Below are 22,352 nucleotides of genomic sequence, written 5' to 3'. Positions count from 1 at the left end.
ACCCCATCCATTGCTACTTTTCCATCTTGCAAAATGAAAACTCTGTACTTATTAAACACCAACTCCCCATTCCTCCCTTCCCCCAGCCCTTGGCAACCACCATTCTACTATTTGTCTCTATGAATTGGACTCTAAGTACCTCATATAAGTGGAATATACAGTATTTGTCCTTATGTGACTGGCATATTTCACTGAGCATAATGTCCTCGAGGTTCATCCATGTAGCGTGTGTCAGAATTTCCTTCCTTTTCAAGGCTGAATGATACTCCATTGTATGGACATACCACAGTTTTTATACATTCATCTGTCCATGGACGCTGGCTCGTTCCAACCTTTTGGGTGTTGTGAATGATGCTGTGAGACCTTGGGCTCTCAAAGGCAAGCCTCAGTTTCCTCTTCTGTACCACGCACCTGGCCAAGTTACTCTTCCCTACAGTGGAAGCTGCCTCAGTGGGCTCAGCAGCGACTTCCGGTGCTCACTGCACGCTAGCCTCACCCTCAGCTCCCCAAGCAAGTCATGCCCTCTTGCTAGAAGGCTTTGTAGCTGCCAATCCCTGGCCTTGTGACATCTGCAGGTGTTGTCCCAAGAGTTTCTGGGACCCCACATAACTTTGACCAAAGGACTTGCTAGTAACTACCTCTACCTCTATGTCGGTCTGGGTGGGACTTGGAAAATACCCATGACCCAGTTCAAGTCAAAGTCAGATGCACTTTGCTCAACCCAGTCAGCCCCAGTGTCCTGCTGACGAGCAAGGAGGAATTTTCCAAGATTAGCTTTATCCTTAGAGGCAGCAGTGATTCCTGCGTGTCCTGCCTATTTCAGGTACCTCGGTCTCTGAGCCTGGGGAGAGGGAAAGCGCACTACAACTCCCAGAGGACCTCGGGCTCAGGGGGCGGCCCCGGCCCCCGCGCGGAAGAATTGGACCGACCAACCGGAGCCCAGAGCGGGGCGGGGGCGGTGCCCGGGCGGGGCGGGGCGGGGCTGTGGGGAGGAGGCAGGCTTGCTGCGCCGCGGGCCAGTTGCGCCGAGAGCGCGGGGTTGGAGAGCCGTGCATGCCGAGGGCCTCCGGCGGGCGCCGAGGGACCTCTCCGGGCCATGGGTAAGCGGCTCCTTGGCCTGTCCCGGGACGGTCCTGGCGGCCTCGCGGGGAGGGCGAGGTTGCCCTGCCAGGTGCCCTGCGGGCCCTCGGGGCCCCCGGGGCCGCCAGGAGGGGCGGAGCGGGGCGCGGGGTGGACTACCGGGCGAAGGCGCGGGCAACCTAGCCCGGCTGGGGCGCCAGCGCCCTCGCCCTGCGCTGGAGGGGTGAGGCTGGGTGTCGGCGCTCACTCTTCGAAAATAGGAGAGACAAAAAGTTCTGGCGGCCAGGGGCTTCCCGGACGTTTATCTCGAAACTCTTTTCGTCGTCTCTTGGCTGAAATTTACCAAGTCCTGTACGGTTCTGTCATCCCACTTCCTGCTGTGGTTTCAATCTCGAGCTGGTCTCAGCTAATTTGTTGTGACAGGCTGTCCGCAGCAGTTTCTCTGCCTCCCAGCCCCCATGTGACCCCCCCGCCTCGCCCCGTCACATCCCCGCGGTTCTCAGAACCCGCCGGCGCCGCCGAGAAGAGGCACCGGGGTCTCTGGGCGCGCGGGGCGCTTTCCACTGCGGCCGCCGTTTCCTGAAAGTGACTCTGCGCGGGTTTTGAAGAACTTGCTCAATGCACTTTGAAGAATCAACTGTTCCTCTTTCAGCAGAGGATCCTTCGGCGGTTACCGGCTTCCCGCCCCTTACCCTTTCTCTTTCTCTTTTCTCTTCCCTTTTTCTCTTTTCTTCTCTGTTCTTATTCTTGCCTCCTGTCTACCTTCCTCTGCCCCCCGCCAGGAAAGAGGTGTCTTCCCTCTTTGCTGTCGTCTTCTTTCTTGTGTCTTCTCTTTCCTCGGGTCTCCTGAAGGGACAAGGCGGCGGCCCCGGGAGTGATGGGGGGGTGGGGAGGGGAGAGGGAGCTAGAGAGTTGAAGCGCAGGCTGCGCGCGTGCAAGGAGAGAGATGTTTGCCTTCGCATTCAGCCGGAGCCGGGGAGTTGGTGCGTCTCGGTCTCTTCGCCTTTCAGCCCCGCCGAAGCGGGTTGGGGGTGGCGGGGCTCTCTAAGCGCGAGACTTTGAGGGTTCGGGGTGCAGGTCTGAGGCCTCTGCGCTGGCCGGGTCCATCGTCCCTTTGTTTTCGGGGCGGTCAGCCGTCAGGGAAGGGTCCGCGGGGCCAAGGGGAGGATAACAGGTGCTTCTCGCCCCCCTCCTGAACACCACTATTGAGGGCATCATTGTCTCTGCGCCTAGTTGCCCCCTGGGGCAAAGGAGGGGTGGGAGATCGTGTCTAGAGAGTCTAGCGCCCAGATCGGAGTTCCAGACTCCACCGGAGCCCCGGGGACCCATCTGGGGCGTGTAGAATTGGAGTGGCAGAGGTAGAAAGGACCTCAGAGGATCAGCACACACACACCCCACTTTCTTTGATTTACAGATGGAGAAACTGAGGCTTAGAGTGAGGTCTGGCAGTGAGAGAGAGGCAGACTTCCCAAGACCTCTCCCCTCCCCCTTGTCCTCCTGTTACCTGGTGGTTAACTGGCCAGGGACTGCCCACCGTCCCTCTTAGCCCCTGGGGTCTCTACCAGGAGGGTGGAAACGCTGAAAGGCTATGGAGTGCCCCCAGGCAGGAGTTAGGGGCCTTTCTCAAGGTCCTGGCTGTGTCTCTACTCTTGGGCCATGTCTTGAAACAAGCCACTGAGCCTGGTTTCTCCATAGGTGGAATGGGAACATGGACTTTAGTTCAGGGGGACATAGGAAACAGACCATAGATGGAGCTGTTACTGTTATCAGATACCACCCGGACTTGGAGGGGAGGGACCATGAGGATTCTACCTGTCCTGGCATAGGGTCTTTTAGGACATACCAGAGCTGGCTAACGGGGGACAGGAGGCCTAGTGGGGTTAGGGGATGGTAGTCTCACATTTGGAGCCCCCCCCATGTCACCTACCTTTCTACATTTTTCTCAAGACTGTCATCTTGGCCCTGGCTGCTCTCAAACCCCGTTTTCCTGTGCCCCAGCTGAAACACTGAGGCAGGGCTGGGGCCGAAGCAGCACCCTTCGGGGGTCCCTTGTCTGGGCTCATCTGTCCTCAGTGCTGGCCGGCGGACAGCCCTTGGCAGGTCCTCCCTCCCCAAACTGCCCACTGGAGAAAGCTCCACACCGAGACTTTGCCAGGCAGCCGGCTCCTGGGCCACAGAGTGGACTGGCCGCCTCAAAGGCTGTCTTTGTTTCAGCTCCAGCTCAAACTAAGAGAAACTTAAGCCAACAACCTCGGGCGAGGTGGGGCGGTTTCTGCTGGTTGTTATTGGGCTGCTGTTACCATTATTGACGTAATTGACGTAATTGACGCAGTGCTCCCAGTGGGTGACTTTTCATGAAAGGAAGTGTTGCTTCCTTCCCATCACACCAAGGGTGAATGGGGCGGGGCAGGGCAAGAGAGAGAGAGAGAGGGAGAGAGAGAAAGAGAAGAGAAATATAAGCTAAGCGGTGCCATCTGGCACTAGGTCTCTGACAGGCTCTATGGCTTTGAACTAGTCACAGCCCAAGCCCCTCTCTGGGCTTATACTGCATAATATACAGTGAGATACAGTGTGGGGAGTGAGCGGGACAGGCGGACTTCGGATCTCACCGAAGGGACTCTGTACACACTCACACGCTTGGCTGTGGTTTGTGTGGGAAGCCTTGTTTCTTTCTTTGTCCTGCTTAGAACACTGGGCCCGTGGGCGTCTGGCACCCCCTCCCCCATGGAAGGGACACTGCAGTACAGAGGCAGTGGCTGACTTGGTAAAAGATGCACCTCTGTGGGGCCGGAGCCCCTTCTGACTCTTACCTGATCTCAGCCTGTCAGCAGGAGCAGACCTTTTAGCAGATTAATAGGACTGGTGTGATGGGGGATTGCAGACCCCACTCAGGGAAAGAAGCGAGCCCTTGGAGCAGATACGGAGCTGGGGGTCTCCCTGCTCCCATTAAAAAGTCTAGATCTCAGGGCTCAGAGTTTTGGGACAGTCAGACTGCTCTGGTTCTGCATCCCAGCTTTGCCACTAGTAAGCTGTGTGATTTCAAGCAAGTTACTGAACCTCTCGGATCCTCATGTATTGTATCTGTAAAAGGGGGGAGATCATACCCACTGGGTGGCTGGGAAGATTCAGCGAAGCAGTGTACAACAATGCCTCATCCACGGCCCAGCACAGCACGGAGCTGAGTTGGGGGAGTGTATAATTCGGAAAGGGAAGTAAGGGAGCGCTTGAGAACAAGTAGACTTCAGGGAGCATCCTCTTTTGGAATTAGTGACTGAAACTAATCTCTTCACTGCTGTGGGTTCAGGTTCTGGGCTTTAAGCTTGGACTTTAACACAAGCCATGGAGTTAAACAAAGCAGATTCCTAATACCAGATGGGTTTTGGGCAGCACCGCCCCCCTCAGCACCCTGGCACCCCTGTTCACTGCCCAGTGAGGCACTGAGTCACAAGGGCCCAGGAACTCATCTCCTGGCCCAGCCGGCAGCCTCCCGGCAGCGAGAGGAGAAAACAACAGAGGCCATGGAGTGAAGTCCTACTGTAGATTCCCAAAACTTTTCTCACACTGTTATCTTGCTGCACCAAACACGAGGCGTAAGCGCAACAGAAAACACACAGGGCCTTTAAGAAGGAACGTCCAAGGACAGCAAAGAGAGACCTGAATCTGGGGAGACGTGTGGTCCTGAAAAAGGAAGGTGCCGTATCAGAACGCTGTTCTCTTTCTTCAGAGTAATTTCTAGGTTTAAATGCAATTCAACCAAACCCCAGCGGGGGAGGGTGTGTGTGTGTGTGTGTGTGTGTGTGTGTGTGTGTGTGTGTTTAAGGGAATGTGACAAAATTATCCTGAAGTTCAGATAAAATTATTTAAAAAGAGTAATGTTGGGGGACTTGCCCTCTGGATAGTAAGCTGTTTTACAATTAAAAGAGTGTGCATGAGTACTGGCATTCCGCAGTGAATGAAACAGAGGAGAAACGTCCAGAAACAGCTTCAAGTGTGTTCCTTTTGTTGTTGTTTATTTGAGAAAGAGAGAGAGAGAGAGAGAGCGCACCAGGGGAGGGGCAGAGAGCGAGGGAGAGAGAATCCCAAGCAGGCTTGGTGCTGTCAGCGCAGAGCCCAATGCGGTGCTGGATCTCATGAACCATTAGATCATAACTTCATCTGAAATCAAGAGTCGACTGCTTAACTGACTGAGGCACCCAGGTGCCCCTTCTGTAAATCCCTTATAAGTCTTTAGATTATGGGGAGAGTAGCATTTCAAATCACTGGGGGCAGGGCATCTCTCAGTCAATATTGGGACACCTAACCACTGGGGTGAAATGTGATTAGATCCCCTTCTCCTACCTTATAGATTCCAGCTGTGTTCACAGTAAACAATGAAATAAGCGTCATCATTGTTGTCATTATTGCTTCCTGGATGGAAAATGCCGTGTCTGAATGACATTCCTTTCACCAGCGGAGGTTTTCTTTCTGCAAGTTGGATCCACCAACCCGTTACAATGGGGCATCCAAGGCTTTGTGACAATAGCAGGACAGTAACTCAGTGGCTCCTGGGCAGCAGCGGTCACTCGGGAGCAGGTGGCATTCTCGTGCCTCTGCAGGCCGGACGTGGTTGGGAGACTGGGATGGCCGGTCCCTGGGCCCCTTTCCTCCTGCTCAGAGCCGGGAGAGCAGCCCAGCCCAGCCCTCCCTCAGGCAGCCCTGGAAAGTATGGGAGCTGGGAGCCTGGCAGGCAGGGGGACGCGCCTGTCACCCGTGGCAGGGGGTTCAAAGTTAGCTTTCCTGAGTCTTCCAAATGAAGATGATCTGCCACCCTGATCCACAAATGCCTGGGGAAGGGAGGCTTTGGGGTAGCCAGGGACAGGACAGAAGGTGCCCTGGAGAAGGAGGGAGAGGCTGTGGAAGTGGGGCCCAGAAGGCCCTGCCAGGGGCCAGCGTGCAGAGAGCACACTAGCCTGGCTGGGAAAGAGTGGAGGCTGAGTTCATTTGGGGACTCAGCTGGACGCAGAGATAAAGAGTGTGTTTCCCTTTGTGGCTCTAGGCAGGAGCTCTCATCCTTCTCCTGCCTGGGGTTAAACGGCTCAGATTGGTGACCTCCTTTCCAGGTAACCCGAGTGCCCGGCTCCAGCAGTTTCCCCCTCAGTGTGGCCCAGGCAGAGCTCACCAAGTCTGGAACCAAGCAGAAGGGATAGAGGTCCTCTGGCCCAGTGGCTCAAAAATTGGCTGCCCCCTTTGAAATCCCCTGGGGAGCTTTACACTGATGCCCCTTACAGAACCTTAAATCAGACTGAAGCTGGGGGTGGGGTCATAGTCACCAGTGGGGACATAGTCACCAATGTCTTTAAAACGCTCTCTGGTGATTCTTATGGGTCCCAATCATACCACTTTATTTTTCTGCGGCAGGGGGCAGCCATTCACGCGGGGCGCATACCAAGGTTGCAGGGAGGCTCCGGTGAGAAGCCCCAGTGACAGCACTTGTAGGAACTCAGGGTGGAGAGAGTCCTCTGATGCCGAGAGGCCAAACCAGCAGGAAAGAAGGCAGAGAGGGCGTGAAGACAGGTGGAGAGAGCAGGAGGGCAGGCAGAAGAGCTGGGGGAAGTGGCTGAGCCAGTGACCTGGCCCACTTCAGGGATTCAGGGAGAGTGGGCCAAGGACGCCAGGGTTTCTCCCCCATTTCACAGAAGGGAAGACTGAGGCACAGAGTCACCAAGAACCTGGTTGGAAAGGCATGCGTTGGGGAGGTGGGGGTGGGTCGGTTGTTAGCACCTGGTTGTTTCTGGATATTGACCATGCCTTGAAGCCAGCCTGGGAGGAAGGCCTGAGTGCCTTTCTCTTTGACAAGCCTTAAGATCGGTGTCTCTTCCAGGCTTTTTTGGACTCCTCATCAAGGCTTTGCAAATGCTGGTGATGACAATAGCAACTATGATGGTGGCAAGGCCAGGCCGCTTGGACTGGTGGTCAGACAGCTCTTGTTTTGAACCCTGGTCTCCCAAGGAGACCAGCAACGTAGCTTCTCTGGCTCCAGTTTCCCCTCTTTAAAACGAGATCCCTCCTGGGGACGCCTGGGTGGCTCAGTCGGTTAAGCGTCCGACTTCTGCTCAGGTCATGATCTCGCGGTTCATGAGTTCGAGCCCCGCGTCGGGCTCTGTGCTGACAGCTCAGAGCCTGGAGCCTGCTTCAGATTTTGTGTCTCCCTCTCTCTGCCCCTTACATGCTCGCTCTCGCTCGCTCTCTCTCTCTGTCTCTGTCTCTCTCAAAAATAAATAAAAACATTAAAAAGAAATTAAATGAGATCCCTTCTGGGAGCACCTTGGTGGCTAAGTCGGTTAAGTGTCCAACTCTTGATTTGGGCTCAGGTCATGATCTCACAGTGGTGAGATCGAGCCCCACCGCGGGATTCTCTCTCTCCTTCTCCCTCTCTGCGCCTTCCCCTCTTACATGTGTGCACACACACCCTCTGTCTTTCAAAATAAACATTTTTTTGAAAAATGCGCTCCCTTCTGGGACTAAATAAGAGAACACACATGGAAGAGCAGGGACCCGCGCGGCATGAGTGAGTAGTTGCCGGTGAAGCTTCCACGAGAGGCTACCTAAGGGGACACTGTCCTATGGCCAATGGTCTGGCCTCGAGGACCACGCTGGTACGGGTTTATTGTTGTTCTGGGGATTGTTTCTCCAGGACAGAAAGGGAATCTCACAGGTGCCCAGCGGTAAGGCTTTCCTGAGCTGGAGCAAACCAGGAGAATGGGACGGCTCATACCAGGTTAACAAAAAGGAAAAGAAGGTTAGAAACAAAGGGGAATCCGGAGTTCCCGGCTCCTGGCCTGAGGTGCGCGCTGCCAGCCTGTCAGAGGCCGGAAGCGGTTTCCAGTGTTTTTTGCAGGGACACGGGTGTTGCGTTCTCGCAACTTTCAGCTCACGCCTGCCCTTAGTAAAAGGGTTCCTCCTGCCCTCCATGCACGTTGTTGTGAGACTCCCCGCTGAAACCTGGCGCCTCCCGTGTGGGGTGCTGGGGGGGCCTCACTGAACTGTCAGGAAGCCACACACGCAGTGAGCAGTTCAGTCTGGATGGCTGTCAGTGGCCAAGGGTCCCCAGCGGAGCAAGGTGGCTGTGCTAGGCTGGGGGCTGAGGAGGGCCACCCACAGGAGTGGCTTGTCAGGGGAGAACTGAAGGGTCACCGGACCCTTGCAGGTGACAGGAGCAAGTGGCAGAATCAGGGGGCGGTTAGGCTTCTGCCGGTGCTCATAGAAAGGTCAGATGTTTCATAACAGGAGCTTCTAGTCTTCTCGATTATTCCTGGAGGATCCAAGCACCCAGGGTGGTGTTTGGGGCTCACCAACGTGGGAACCTCTGCAGCTTTCCCATTTGGGCGGAGGTGCCGTGAAAACGCTCTGCCTGAATGTGGGGCAGGTTCTGGAGACAGGATTTCCCTGAGCGACACGGCCCCACCTTACTCTCCTCTGACTTCACCCCAGGGTAGTCTTAAGTTTCCCTTCAAAAGATGTGGGGAGCTGGCTGGAACAGAGGAAGGAACAGCAGCAGGGGTGGGGCTCAGCTGGAGGTGAGCCTGGCAGAGAGGAGGGAGAGCACATAGATAGGTGTGTGTAGAGGGCCGGCCTGTGTGCAGCCAGGGACCAGGGGCAGAGGACACACTGCCTAAGGAAGGGGAGGACTTGCTCCCACCTGGCGGGTTCAGATGGGGGGCGGGAGGGCCTGCATCTCTCCCAGACGACCTCTCCTCGTTGCCTGTTCTTCTTGCCTGAATCTCAAGCGCTCTCCCCCCCCCGCCCCCCCATCCCTTCCCCTTGCTCCTCTCTTTGCAGCACCTCCTGTCAAAGGGAAAAGGAAACAGTCAGAGGAGGGTGATCCCTTAGACCCATCCGTGTCCCCTCAACCCGATGGTGAGCAGAGCAGGAGCCAGAGCCCCATCCATCTGGAGGTGAGTGGGGCGACCCCTGGGGGCCTCTTCCCTGCCCCCCTCTCCCCTGTGCATAGTCCCAGGTGAACTCTGGGACTCCCCAGGCTCTCAGGCAGACGTGTTCCCTACGCTCCAGTCTGCAGAGCCAGGAGAGGGCCCCGGCCCTGTGGTTTCGGGCCTGCATCAGGTGTGGGAGCTGGGAGCCAGGGACAGGAGGACCCGCCCGTCACCTGTGGCAGGGGTTTCGGACTTAGATTTCCTAGCAGAACCCATCTGCCTGGAGCCCTGATGAATGAAATAGATAAAAGCACTGTATTAAGATGTAAAACCACATGTACCTCCATGCATCCCTCCAAGTTTACAGCGTGGGTCTTAAAGTCCCTCCGTGAGATCACTAAGGCCGTTTTGGGGAGTGGGATCTGAGAGGGAGCCACGGGCGACACTGCGGATCGTTGGCCTCGGCATCCGTTCATCTTGGCCACTTGCTTTGGTGGCACAGTCTGGAGTAAACGTCCTGATTCGCAAAGAAGAGTAGTTGCAGACGGTAACAGTTTTTAACAGCTTGTGTGGAAGAGCAGACCCAGCGGAAGAGCTGCCGAGAGAGTGCCTTCCTTCTGAGGCCTGCACAAGACCAGCTGCCTTGGTCCCCAGTGTGTCACAGTTTCATAGGTGACGCGTGAGTTTGTGTGCCGTTCATTATTGGAGGTCTCCATTCAGTGTCAGAAACATTGAAACCATACTAGAATCGAATATTTTGGGAATGCACAGCTCTCTGTACCGTTCTAGGCCCTCATGGTTTACCTTCTTCTGGTGTTTGGGGCCTCCCCATCCAGGACATGGGAGCTGTCTGCTCTCCAAGCCCTGAGCCCCAACTCACTCAGACCCCTCTGCCCTGAGCCACCAGCCAAATGACTAGCATCAGCAGATACTGGCCCTCTGGAAGCAAAAACCACAGGTCTTGCGCATCCGGTAGAAGTGTGTGGGGGCGCCTGGGTGGCTCAGTTGGTTAAGAAGTGTGTCAGGAACCCAGGATCGGGCTTCACCACCCTGAATCCAGCAAGCAGACTGGCAGCTCAGAGAGGCAGGCCACCATGGCAACAGCTCGGTGGACACCGCACCCCACGCTGCCAGAAAACACCGAGCACCTTTGTTCCTTCGGCCTGGGGACTCTGAGCCTGCCACCAGGAACTCGCAGTCTGGCAGAGGAGCTGAGACACAGAGAGAACAAATCCAGAGCAAGAGAGAGAAGTGATCTCTGCTGGAGAGAGGCCTGGGAAGCTGTAGGGCTTCTCCTAAGGCTGTCTCTGGAGCCAGGCCTCCGTGGACCCTGACCTGGGGTCCTGGGCACTGACAGCTGATGACTGCTTCTTTCTGATGCCAGAGACAATCACTCCAGCCCAGAGCTGTAAGCTGGGTGCTGGGGGCCTGCTCCCTCCTATGGGAGCCTGAGGTTGGGGCCCACATGCCTCCTTCCTCCCCAGCAGCCAGTGGGCTCCACCTGTCCCCAGCCGCCCACCAACTGGGGGCTCATCCCAATGCCTCCTGTTCTTTCCCCAGGACTCCCCCGAGGCAGGCGGGGAGCGGGAGGAGGACCAGGAGCGGGAGGAGGAGCAGGCCTTCCTGGTCAGCCTCTACAAGTTCATGAAGGAGCGACACACGCCCATCGAGAGGGTGCCCCATCTCGGCTTCAAGCAGAGTGCGTCCCCGGGGTGCAGGCAGGGAGGGGGAGCCTGGCAGGGGATCCCATCCAGGTAGGGTGTCAGGGCAGGCACCTCCACTCTGGACACCTGGGTGATGCCAGCCCACAAAAAGGGCACCCCCCCTCCAGGCACAGGGCTGCAGTGGGTGGGGCCGGATTTCTAGCCTCATTGGCCACTGGACTACCAGTGCACAGGGCCTGGCACCCACCCATTGCAGCGGCCCTGTCTGGGTGCGTGCTGGTTCTGTGCCTGCCCGACAGGTCCACGGGGAGCGGGCTGCTGGTTGTCCCCTCCCCCTTTGGAGACTGATAGGGGCCCTGCCTTCTCTTTTCTCCAGTTAACCTGTGGAAGATCTACAAAGCAGTGGAGAAGCTGGGGGCCTACGAGATGGTAAGGAAGGTCCTCTGAGCCCTTGCCTTGCTGCATCTCCCGGGCCATCCCTACCACACCCTGTGGGAACCTGGGGAGGAAGGGCCCTGTCTGGAGACAGACCTGTCCCCGCCTCCAGATAGGAGGAAGAGGCAGGGTCCCAAATCCCACCCCTTCCCCAGTACTCTGCATGCTGTGAGCTGTGGGGAAGAGGGCCTGCCTTACCCGCTGCTACTTTGCTGCTCAAAGCAAGTTTTCCCGTCTTCCCATCTGTTCTGTCTTCCCCGTGCTCCCTTTGCCTGGAAAGCTGCTTGGGCCAGCAGCCGGGCAGCGGCCCCTCGGAGAGAGGACTGGCTAGCTGCCCAGCGCGCCCCGTCCCGCCTCCCCGCCGCCGCCACCACTGGAGAAGCAGCTGCAAAACTGCAGTCCTTGTCTCTGTCTGTGTCCACTGGGGACCTGGAGCTGCCAGGACCCCACTGCGCCGGTCGTGCCCTCATGGTGTGCCTTTGCAGGTGACTGGCCGCCGCCTCTGGAAGAACGTGTACGACGAGCTGGGGGGCAGCCCGGGCAGCACCAGCGCGGCCACGTGCACACGCCGCCACTACGAGAGGTACGGTCGCGCGAGACCCTGACCATGGGACACCTCAGCCCTCACCTGGGGGCAGGGCAGGGCCAGAGCAGTACCCGGGGGCCGGGTGCGGGGTGCAAGGCGGGACAGGTGCGGGCACGAGGCAGGACACCAGCCACCTGAGCAGCGTGTGCTGCGTTCATCACCTCCCAGGGCTGGGCTGGGGTGGCCATACCGCATGCCTCCTGGACCACATGAGGAGAGGTGGGAGGTGTGGCGCGTGCCTGCCAGGCTGGCCTCCTGGTGGACACGCTGTGCTCCTGTTCAGGCTGGTGCTCCCATATGTGCGGCACCTGAAGGGGGAGGACGACAAGCCGCTGCCCCCTTCCAAACCCAGGAAGCAATACAAGATGGCCAAGGAGCCCCGCGGGGATGACGGGGCCACCGAGAAGCCGAAGAAGGCCAAGGAGGAGAAGCGGTTAGACCAGGTAAGCTCCGAGCCCACCTGGGGCCGCCACGTCCCCAGGCCTCCACGTCCCCTGGTCCCCTGCCAAACACCTCCCTCTCCCTGCCCACGTCATGGCCACAGAGTGCCTTGCCCAGAATAGCCAGAACCCACTCTGATGGCAGATCCGTGGGGGGCTCCAGGGTCATGGCTGTGCAGGTTCAAATGAGGGGCCCTTTGGGGTCTGAACTCCAGCCTGAGCCTCTTTCACCAGGCCCTGGGCCCTGTGCCCATTCAAAGGACAGGAGACAGTTTGAAAATTTTTCACAAAAGCGCTGGAAGAATGAACAGAGGCTCTTGGGTACCCCTCTGTGACTCTCTGCCACAGGGCCCCTAGGTCAGGATATGGGGCTCACACCCAGCCCTGAGGCATGAACTCTTCTCATTCCAGATGATGCCGGGAAAGACCAAACCAGATGCTGCCACTGACCTGGCGCGGCTTCCCGGCCAGGAGCCCCCCAGGGATGGCACAGAACAGCCAAGCCCAGCCCTGGGGCCCTCTCTGCCCTTCGTGGGTGCCAGCGGCTGCCCAGAGGCCTACAAGCGGCTCCTGTCCAGCTTCTATTGCAAAGGAACACATGGCATCATGTCCCCACTGGCCAAAAAGAAGCTCCTGGCCCAGGTGAGCAAGGCTGAGGCCTTGCAGTGCCAGGAGGAGGGCTGTCGCCATGGGGCAGGCAGCCCTAATGGGGACCCCCAGGCATCCCCAGCTGTTCTCTCGGAAAGTCCTCAGAGCCCAGGAAAGCCAGCTGAGAACTCCCGGCACCGGCTGACCCCTCAGGAAGGATTACAGGCACCTGGTGGCAGCCTCAGGGAGGAGGCTCCGGCGGGTACTCGCCTGCCAGCCCCCATCTTCACTGGCTGTTTCCATGCGTACCCCACCGAGGTGCTGAAGCCCATCAGCCAGCACCCCCGGGACTTCCTCCCCAGTCTTAAAGATGGGGCGCTATTGGGGCCCCCTGGCAAGGAGGAGGGCCTGCTGGTCAAAGAGCCCCAGCTGGTGTGGGGCGGGGATGCCAACCGCCCATCTGCATTCCATAAAGGCAGCTCGAGAAAGAGCAGCCCCTACCCCAAGCCCAAAGCCTGCTGGGTGTCCCCCATGGCCAAGGTCTCTGCTGAGAGCCCTGCACCCCTACCTACCTTCCCTAGCATCCCAGGCCTGGGCAACAAGCGCAGCCTGGAAGAAGAGGGCTTTGCCCACGGTGGCAAAAAACTGCGGGCAGTGTCTCCTTTTCTTAAGGAGGTGGACGCCAAGGAGTGTGGGGCCAAATCCATGGGGTCCGGCCTGGCTGTGTCCTGCCTGCTGGGCCCTGCGCTGGGGCCTGCCCTCCCTGAGGCCTACAGGGGCACCATGCTGCGTTGCCCGCTGAACTTTGCCGGCACCCCGGACCACTTAAAGGGCCAGGCCACGCTCCCCTTCAGCCCCCTGGTCATCCCTACCTTCCCGACCCACTTCCTAGCCACGACGGCACCCTCACCCATGGCCACCGGTCTGATGCATTTCCCCCCGGCATCCTTCGACAGTGCCCTTCGCCACAGACTTTGCCCAGCCTCATCCGCATGGCACGTGCCACCAGCCGCAACCTATGCAGCGCCCCACTTCTTCCACCTCAACACCAAGCTTTAGGTCAGAGCCCACGGGGCTGTGCTTGTGCTATGCAGGGTCTGAAGTGGCCTGAGTCGGGGAGGCACTGCCAGGGGTCTGGGCTGGAGCCTCTTCCCCAGCAGAGCTTGGCTGTGCCCAAAGCAGGAATGTGCCCCCTGTCTAGGCAGCCTGGCACAAAGAGGGAGGCGGTGGGAAAACTGGGTTTGTCTCAAGGAAGCAGCCCACGCCTGGGGCCCCAGTTGTCACAGGGCCATGGGAGAAGGCGGTGCCGGGCTGGCAGCTCCCAGCTAGGTCCCTGGAGCAGAAGCCAGGAGCGTGGTAACGGGCCAGGGAGCTGGGTCGCAGCTTGAGGTATGCAGGCTGCCCATGGAAAATCCAATAAAAGACCAATGTGAATCCACCCAGCCCTGAGGTGTGCATGCATGGTTTGGACCTTCGCAGGGGCAGCTGAGGCTGGGGTGTGCTCGGGGGCGGGGGCATTGGTGGCAGGGCTGGGGCAGCCAAGGAGAGAGACCTACCTTGCATCCACCCAGATCTGAAATGCTCCCCACCCTGCTGAAGAGCAGGACCCAAAGCAAAACTCAAGTTTCCTGTTCACACTAGGCTGCGACATTCGTCTTGTGCTTTCTGTCCGCTTTCACGGTAGAGTCTCAGGGCAACTGCCTGTCAGGTGGGGGGTCTGAGGTTCAGAGAGGGCTGGTGACTTGCCCTGGCCCCCCCCAGGTAGTGACCAAGCAGAGCTAGGCATTTGGATGTGACCCCAGTACCCAGATCTAAACCACAGGAGCCCAAACAGCAAACCGTAGGAAGAGCCCTGGGGGCCTCCGGTGTGAGCAGGGAACCTGAGTTGGTCTGTCCTGGCAGTGGACTTACAGGGCCTGCCTCCCAGCGAGTCCCCACCCCACTGACCCCCGCCTGCTGCCCAGGGGTGGCCCCGGAGGTTCCCGACTTAGGTAGGTGCCTAAAGGGAAAGGGGAGCAAAGGGGCCAGAATCTTGGCCTGGGCATCTGTGTTCATTAGGTAGGGTCATTCTGGGGGCTCACTCAAACCCTGCAGCCTGATGCTCTCCTTGCTAAAGGCTCTGTTTGGGGAGCAGTGGGGGGCCATCTGTCTCAGCAGGAGGGAGGGCGGGAAGGCCCCTTTCAGAGGCTTCCGGCCCTACCCAGGCTGCCTGTCCTCAGAGGCTAGAACAGCAGCCTGCTGACCTGCTGAGCCTCACCGTTCCTGCAAAGGCTGCTGCTCCCCCATGTAGGATGGTAGGGGTGGGGCCAGGCCCCTAACTTCCAGCCTCCAGCCCCAGATTGGTCAACAGTGGCCTTTGACCTGCTAGGCTGGAACTTTCCTGCCTTCTGGGATACTCAGGACCTCAGGCCATGGGAGAGGTAATCCAGTGTGCCTACCCAGTCCCCACCCCATGAGTTGGCTGAGACCCGGATGGGTTCTGTTTGTCCAGTGCCACCACTGAGTATGACAGGGCGCACACAACATATCTGGCACCAGGGGTTGGGCTACCAGGGCTGAAAGGCATCCCATCCAGCCTCCAACTCTGGAAGCTGCCTGTGGAGGGGGAGCTCAGGTGTGCACGGGCCAGAGAGCTGGCCCCCTAGTAGCCAGAGGGTGGCAGTCACCGCTCTTGGCTCTATGGGTGTCCCCAGTCCCCACCTCCCTCCTGGGTGATGCCAGATACCAGCCAGAGTAGCGGCATGACCTCCAGTCCCAAGCCCCCGGTTCCCACATGCTGCCCATTCCTCCAGGCTTCTGGAATCTCAGTGGTGAACAACGAGAGCTGGGAGGGCTGAATTCTGCTACCCTCCCTGTGAGTGCCCTAGGTGCTGGGCCGCAGGCCACGGGGTCAGAGTCCCTGGGTAAGGGGGCGGCAAGGGCCACCTATTGTGTGCAGGATCCTGCCTGAGATGGGACAGGGTCGCTGGGGTCCCTTTTATCTACAAAGCCACAGTGGCCTTGCTCTGGCGAGGTGGGAGGCGCACCGAGCAGATCTCGGGCACAGACTGTTCAGAGCTGTGAAGGTGGTGCCCTCTGGAGGCTGTTTGGGGAGACTGTGCCTGGTGGAGAGGCTGCGGCCCTTGCTTGGGTGTCAGCAAATACCCAGGGCTTAACGTGGGCATGCTTCCTGGGAAACTCCTGCGCCCTGCATTTCCGGTGTGCCGCTTTACATGTTTCTCACTCACCCCTCAGAGTTCCGGGGAAGGTACCGTCCTGATTTACAAATGAAAAAACAGCTCTGAGCCATCTAGTAGGTCCCAGAGGTGGCTGACGTGCAAGCCTGACTCACCGGAAGGACATCCTGCACGTGCCTCCTGGGCACTGCCGCCCTAACTGCGCAGGCGTGCTGCGTGTCGTCCTGTTTCATACTCTCTATTCTTTTGCATTCCTGCTGTGTCCTGACCGTCCTTGCCTCTGCCCTGGGGACACACAGGTCAGCAGGACGGGCCCAAACCTTTCTTTGGGGCATAAACCATGTTTTAGAGCCCCTTTCAAACTGTCTGTGGCATTCAAGCTGCTGAGCGTGGCGGTGAGTGGAGGCGACTCTGCAAGGGACATCTCTTCCTCTGGTGGCAGTTGAAGCAAAAGGCCATGTGTCAGGCATTCAACAGACACGGAACATCTATTCCTAGAGGGCGCCAGGCGCTTTTTAGGTGTTGGGACGGACATGTCAGTGGACAAAACACTCAACCCCCTGCCCTCATGGAGATGACATTCTACAGGTGACGGGGCAGAAAATAAATGAATCAAATACAGAGCGTGTCAGGAGGAGTTAAGCCCCAGGGAGAAAAATAGGGCTGGGGGTGGAGTGTGCAGTGTCTTTTTGCGGTAAAATATAACTCAGCATAACATTTACCTTATTTTGCCCATTTTGAAGTGTACATTTGAGTACACAAGTGTACAGGGTTGGGCTGCCATCACCACCATCCATGTCTAGGTTACACAGAGTGGCCAGGAGCTCTCAGTAGAAGGTGGTATCCAAGCAGTGGCTGGAGGAGGTGGTGGAGGGAGTCATGTGGCTCCTGAGGGGAGAGCAGAGGGAAGGGGGTGGGGGGACAAGGGTTGAAGCCTACGGAGTTGGAGCAGCCTGAGCGGGGTAGGGTGGGGGGGTTCATGGTCTCCGGCTCTCACAAGAGGCTTGTGGTTTCTGGGTGGGACTACATGCCGGGGGGTAGGGGTGGCAGGGAGCCCATCTACAGAGACACAGGCTGCACGCTTGGGCGCAGGTCTGGAGGGAGTGGGGGCCGTGCACAGCTCCAGTGAGTGCTCCTGTTCTCCCACGGAGCATGCCGGAGGAGGAGCAGGCTGGAGGTCTGAGGAGGGAGAAGGGCAACTAGAGATCTCCAAGAGAGGGGCAAAGCTACACAGAGCTGGTGCTGGGGCTTCTGGAAAGCCTGAGTTCCCACCCCGGAGACAAGCGGCAGGAGTTTCCGTGGGACGAGCAGCCGTGAGGTGGTCTCCCTGCTGGCTGGCTGCAGAGCTGGGACTTGGAGAGGGGACGCCAAGTCCCACATGAGTGGGAGCTGCACCGGACAGCTGGCTGAGCAAGGGTGACTGTGATGGGGGTGGGGGGCACAGAGCAGAGGCTGGGGGGATGCAGTGAAGGACCCCTGGATGGTGGCATCAATGGATGGTAGGTCCTGGTGGCTTCAGAGGAAGGATGAGGGGATGAATTGGTGGGAAGACGTGCTGAGGGAGGGCTGAGGGTGGGTGAGGAGGCCTGTGTGCAGGAAGCTTTGAAATCAGCACAGTAGCACAGCAATGGTTGGGGGGCAAGGCCTACCTCTGAGTCTTTGAGGATCAAGAATTGAGGACGGGGGGCGGGGGGACGCCTGGGTGGCTCAGTTGGTTGAGCATCCAACTTCAGCTCAGGTCATGATCTCACAGTTCGTGGGTTTAAGCCCTGTGTGGGGCTCTGTGCTGACAGCCAGCTCAGAGCCTGGAGCCTGTTTCAGTCTGTGACTCCCTCTCTCTCTGACCCTCCCCTGCTCACACTGTCTGTCTCTCTCTCTCTCTCTCTCTCTCTCAGAAATAAATAAAACTTAAAAAAAAAAAAAAAAGAATTGAGGATGCGGAGGACAGAGCATAGCAAGGACTCTTGGCATGACCTTCAAAGTGGGGGGTGGCGCATAAGGTCTGGAAGCAGGGCTTCATTCAGCACCCTCAGAGGAGCCTGATGTGTCCCACGCTGGAGGGGCGGCAGAGGTGGGCCCAGGGTTGGCCGGCAGGGGAAACCCCACAGGTAAGAGATTTGCTCTGACGCTCAAGACCACAGCATGTAGATAGTGGCCTGAAGATGTGTTTCGTTTATTTGAACTGAGGTGATTAAAAAAAAAAGTTTTTGCCAGCATTTAAAAAATCCAGTGATTTCCCATAGAAGTTTGGGAAACTTCTTTTTAAAAATCAGAATGTCCGGCCACAAGAGACCACTTCCTGGAGCTCGGCAGTGGCTGCTGCCCCTTGAGCAGGGATTCCTGCCCATTCAGTATAGTCTCCCTGACCCCCCTTGTCCTCAACCCAGAGGGACCCAGCTCCAGCCTGGTCTCCCCTCCATTCAGGCCTAAGTCTTGCTGCTGTGTGACCACTAGGGGGCAGCTTTCATTCTTTGTTGTCCACAAGATCAGTTTCCTAAGCAAGAAAGTCACTGCTGGGAAACTCAGCAGGGCTTCCAGACCAGAGGGCAAGGCAGAGCCTGGTTGTTGCCAAGTCATCTGTGCAGCGTCCCCTGGTGTATGGGGACAGGGGCAGGCAATGGTGGGCTGGACAGGGCCCCGGCATGGGTCCCCATCCTGCCCAACTCCTGACGTATCAAAAGCCTTTGCCCCTCCCTGGGCTACATGGTGCATCTGTGAAAGGAGTACAGTCACTTCCAGGTTCTGCCTGTGACCCAGAATGAAGCAGATAGGGTCTAGTGACTGACAAGGGACAGGTGACCTCCCCCCCCACACACACACACTCCTGGTCCTGGGAGGACCTTCCCAGCTCCTCTGGGCCCCTGGCCACTTCTGGAAAGCCAGTTCTCATCTGCACACAGCAAGTGGCAGCCACTGTGAGGCCCCCACAGGGAGGGGGAGGATCTGCTGGAGGGAGCTGGGAGTAGGGGCTCCAGGCAGGGGTCTTAGAAAACCAGCTGCACCACCAGCAAACGCCCCGCCCCCCAGCCCACCCCCTCCCCACCAGGCTTCCGACTGCCTCCAGGGTCCCTGCTTGGCCTTGTCACCCCTCCCTTGACAGAGCCCCAGTTTGGGGAGGAAAGATCAAAGAGCTGGAAGCCAGAACACAGGCCCTGAGACTGCTCCCCCACAGGTTCAGTGAGGGTTCTTAGGCCCTGTACTTGTAAGCAATATCAAGGAACTCTCACCCAAGCAGGAAGGAGCTTGCGGGGCTCAGAGACCCCAGGAAGAACTGAATAACCGCCCCTTCTCTGGGGCACTGCCATCTGGGAGCTGGAGCTGCCTCCTGGCTCATCTCTTCCCAACCCCAAGTTCACTGATGCCACCCTGGTAGCTTGAACTAGGCCACACTGACAGCATTCACACCCCCCAGGAACCAGCATATGTACCAGTGAGAGCCTCCCCTTTCCTTGTCACTCTGTGCCCCTCACTCTTGGGGCTCCAGTATTTAACAGCACATCGCCACCATCTGGCTGACCCTCGGCGCCTGTCCCTCCCGGTGGGCCTCAGCTCAAGGATAAATTTTGAGGAGAGAGGGTCTGATCTTGTACCCTGTGCTTACCTGTGTTCCCGAGGTACCAGCCTGTTATTTCAGGTAGACCTGTATTGTCCAGATAGACCAGAACGGTGGCGGCCAGTGGTGACATCAGGGGAATACAGTTTCCCTGGGCTTCCATTTCCTCATCTATAATATAGAAGTGAGTAATTTCTACTTCAAGATTTGTGGGCAGTGAAAGTGCTTTGTAAACTAAAGTTCTGGATGCGTGTGGATCATCACCTCCTTCTCTGCAGTTCCATCTGGCCAGCCTGACCACCCCTGCCTGCCCTTTATCTCAGGGCTTTTTTTTTTTTTTTTTTTTAATGATTTATTGTCAAGTTAGGAAACATACAGTGTTAGTAACACAGTATACAGTGTAGTCTTGGCTTCGGGAGTAGATTCCCGTGATTCATCGCTTACATACAATACCCGGTGCTCATTCCAACAAGTGCCCTCCTCAGTGCCCATCATATCGCTCATGATCAGGGAAGTACAAATCAAAACCACACTGAGATGCCAGCTCACACTGGTCAGAGTGGTTGACATTCACAACTCAGGAAACAACAGATGTTGGCGAGGAGGTGGAGAAAGGGGAAACCACTTGCACTGTTGGTGGGAATGTAAACTGGTGCAGCCACTCTGGAAAACAGTGTGGAGGTTCCTCAAATAATTAAAAATAGAGTTTCCCTACCACTTAGCAATAGCACTACTAATAATTTATCCAGAGGATACAGGAGTGCTGATTTGTAGGAGCACATTTGCCTCAGGGCTTTTGAAATTCTGGCTTATTGCTGGTTGCTCTGGCTTCTGACTCAGAGCGATCCTGACCTTTGGATCCTGTCTGGGTCTGGGTCAAGAATGGTGAATCTGGTTGGCTTGGTCAGTTAAGCATCTGACTCTTGATTTTGGCTCAGGTCATGATCTTGAGGTTAATGGGATTCGAGCCCTGAGTTGGGCTCCACACTGACAGCATGGAGCCTGCCTGGGATTCTCTCTCCCCCTCTCTGCCCCTTCCCCCCTCAAAATACATAAATAAACATCGGGGGGAAAAAGAATGATAAACCTGCTTTATCTCAGGTACCAGCTCTCATCATTCCTGGTTGCCTGCAGTTTGGGGTTGATGGAGTCTGAAAGTGATGCATTGATTAGTAATGTCTGCCAAGGACGCAGGGAAGTGGAAGATACTCACCTGCCACAGTGCTGCCATCCTCATCTCTCTCTCTCTCTCTCTCTCTCTGCATGATCATGGGCCAACTTAGCACCACATCTCAGCTGCAGGTCCTGTGCTCACAAGCAAGGGTTGTGGGGCAGAAGAGCTGGGGCCAGAGATCCCAATCCTAGAAGCCTGGGTTAGACATCACTTGCCTGGGTAGTAATCAGGGAGGCAAGTTCTTAGGAGAATTATTCCCCCCTCCTCCCAGAAGCGGTGTTCCCCCCATCCCCATGAGCTGTGTGGAGAGAGGTAAGTGATGATGAACTCCAAGAGTAGAGTACAGTAGAACAAGTAACCTTGTGTGTGGTGGAAATGAGTAGATGATCCATTAAAAGAATTCCAAATTCCAACTCTGGTCGGCTCACCCCCTCCATAAACTTGGCCCATGGCCCTCTGCCCTCAGGTTAAAGCCCAAATGTCTTAGTTTGGAAGGCTCTTCCCTCAGTCTTCTGGCTCTATGCTCCTCCCAGCCTCTGTCTGGGCTAAGCCCTGAGGTACCACCTCAGCTCTGGAAGCACAGAAAGCATTTACCTGAAAAACTTTTCTCTACTGCTCTCACTATTCCAGCCTCACTCAGAAGTTTTCCTTCCAGAGCCTCACTGGGTTAGGTGCTTGTCCCCTGGGCCCCCACAGCACCTAGTACTGCTCCCATGCTGCCACTGCGGGACCTATTAGAGTCTGCACCCTCCCCCCACACTGTAGGCTCCCTGAGGGAAGTCCGTGGTTCCCCCTCACCACCAATCCCAAGTTCTACCTAGCCCACAGGACAGGTGTCCTGGCCCCACCCTATGTTTTAGCCCAATTATTATTGGAAATGCTTCCCTTCAGAGTGTTCCCCAGCTGCCTCTGAGTGGTTCCCAAACGACTTGCTCAGGAGCCATCCCCAGGTTATTTCTAGAGAACTGTTCCTCACCCTGTCAGCCCAAAATGCTGGTGGCCCTGGAGAGGAGCAGCTCTTCCTAAGGGACCCCAGCCAATTCCTCGCCTCGTGGTAGAACCCACTCTTGACTATTGCTTCAGAAATATGGGCCAAGCCCCTTCTCATTGCTCCCCCCCCCCCCCCCCCCACGACTAGGCAAGAATAGTAGCAAGATTTCATTAAGCTTTCAGGAAAAACAGAAGGGAGCCACAACCCATAACTTCTTGAAATTACTACTCAACCTAACCCATATGGTGCCCCACCCAGTTCCAAAGGCAGCCTTAATAGGAACCTTATGAAGATATCTATCCATTACTTTTTTTAATGCTTATTTAGTTTTGAGAGAGAGAGAGTGTGAGTGGGGAAGGGGCAGAGAAAGAGAGAGAGAGGGAGACACAGAATCCAAAGCCAGCACAGAGCCTGACGCAGGGCTCAAACTCACGAACCGTGAGAACATGACCTGAGCCGAAGTCGGGTGCTTAACCGACTGAGCCACCCAGGCGCCCCTATCTATACATTACTCTTAACATTTCATCATAAGGGATCCACTCATAAAAGATCATCAATTACCACAGCATTTTGCCCACTATAACCATCCCATTTACCTTTAGGCTTGTAATACACACTCCAACCACTAGAGGCACACTTACCAGCAACAATAAGAGACTTCACTTTTCACCCACTCACCTCCCACCCCGCTCCCCACCGAGGACCTGCAATACCAGTGAGGTAAGTCTTAACATCTCCCTCCTTGAAAATTCCAG

The 22,352-nt window shown here is 56.9% G+C and overlaps 1 protein-coding gene across 2 annotated transcripts; it reads left to right on the top strand.

The window, feature by feature from the left end:
- The first annotated feature begins 1,018 nt into the window (after positions 1 to 1,018).
- ARID5A (AT-rich interaction domain 5A) lies at positions 1,019 to 14,145 on the top strand. 2 transcript variants are annotated; one of them, XM_039231763.1, is made up of 7 exons: positions 1,019 to 1,100; positions 8,899 to 9,014; positions 10,551 to 10,689; positions 11,031 to 11,083; positions 11,575 to 11,672; positions 11,959 to 12,118; positions 12,527 to 14,145. In XM_039231763.1, exons 1-7 carry the CDS (start codon positions 1,097 to 1,099, stop codon positions 13,760 to 13,762), a joined length of 1,806 nt encoding a protein of 601 aa, XP_039087694.1. In that variant the 5' UTR covers positions 1,019 to 1,096; the 3' UTR covers positions 13,763 to 14,145. The 2 variants fall into 2 exon arrangements, with proteins under 2 accessions (XP_039087694.1, XP_039087695.1); XM_039231764.1 differs by lacking the exons at positions 1,019 to 1,100; positions 10,551 to 10,689 and having other exon boundaries at positions 8,941 to 9,014.
- The last annotated feature ends 8,207 nt before the right edge of the window (positions 14,146 to 22,352 follow it).

The sequence above is a fragment of the Hyaena hyaena genome, unplaced genomic scaffold (genome assembly GCF_003009895.1).
Source record: "Hyaena hyaena isolate Hyena2069 unplaced genomic scaffold, ASM300989v1 scaffold_57, whole genome shotgun sequence".
NCBI lineage: Eukaryota > Metazoa > Chordata > Mammalia > Carnivora > Hyaenidae > Hyaena > Hyaena hyaena.
Note: the sequence above shows the minus strand (reverse complement) of the source record. Positions and strands in the feature narration are given on the sequence as shown.

Bases quoted from the DNA above. Each gene is read 5' to 3' on its own strand.
- ARID5A (XM_039231763.1), top strand. The intron at 9,015-10,550 runs GTGAGTGGGGCG...TTCTTTCCCCAG, and splicing joins AGAGCCCCATCCATCTGGAG to GACTCCCCCGAGGCAGGCGG. The intron at 12,119-12,526 runs GTAAGCTCCGAG...TTCTCATTCCAG, and splicing joins AGGAGAAGCGGTTAGACCAG to ATGATGCCGGGAAAGACCAA.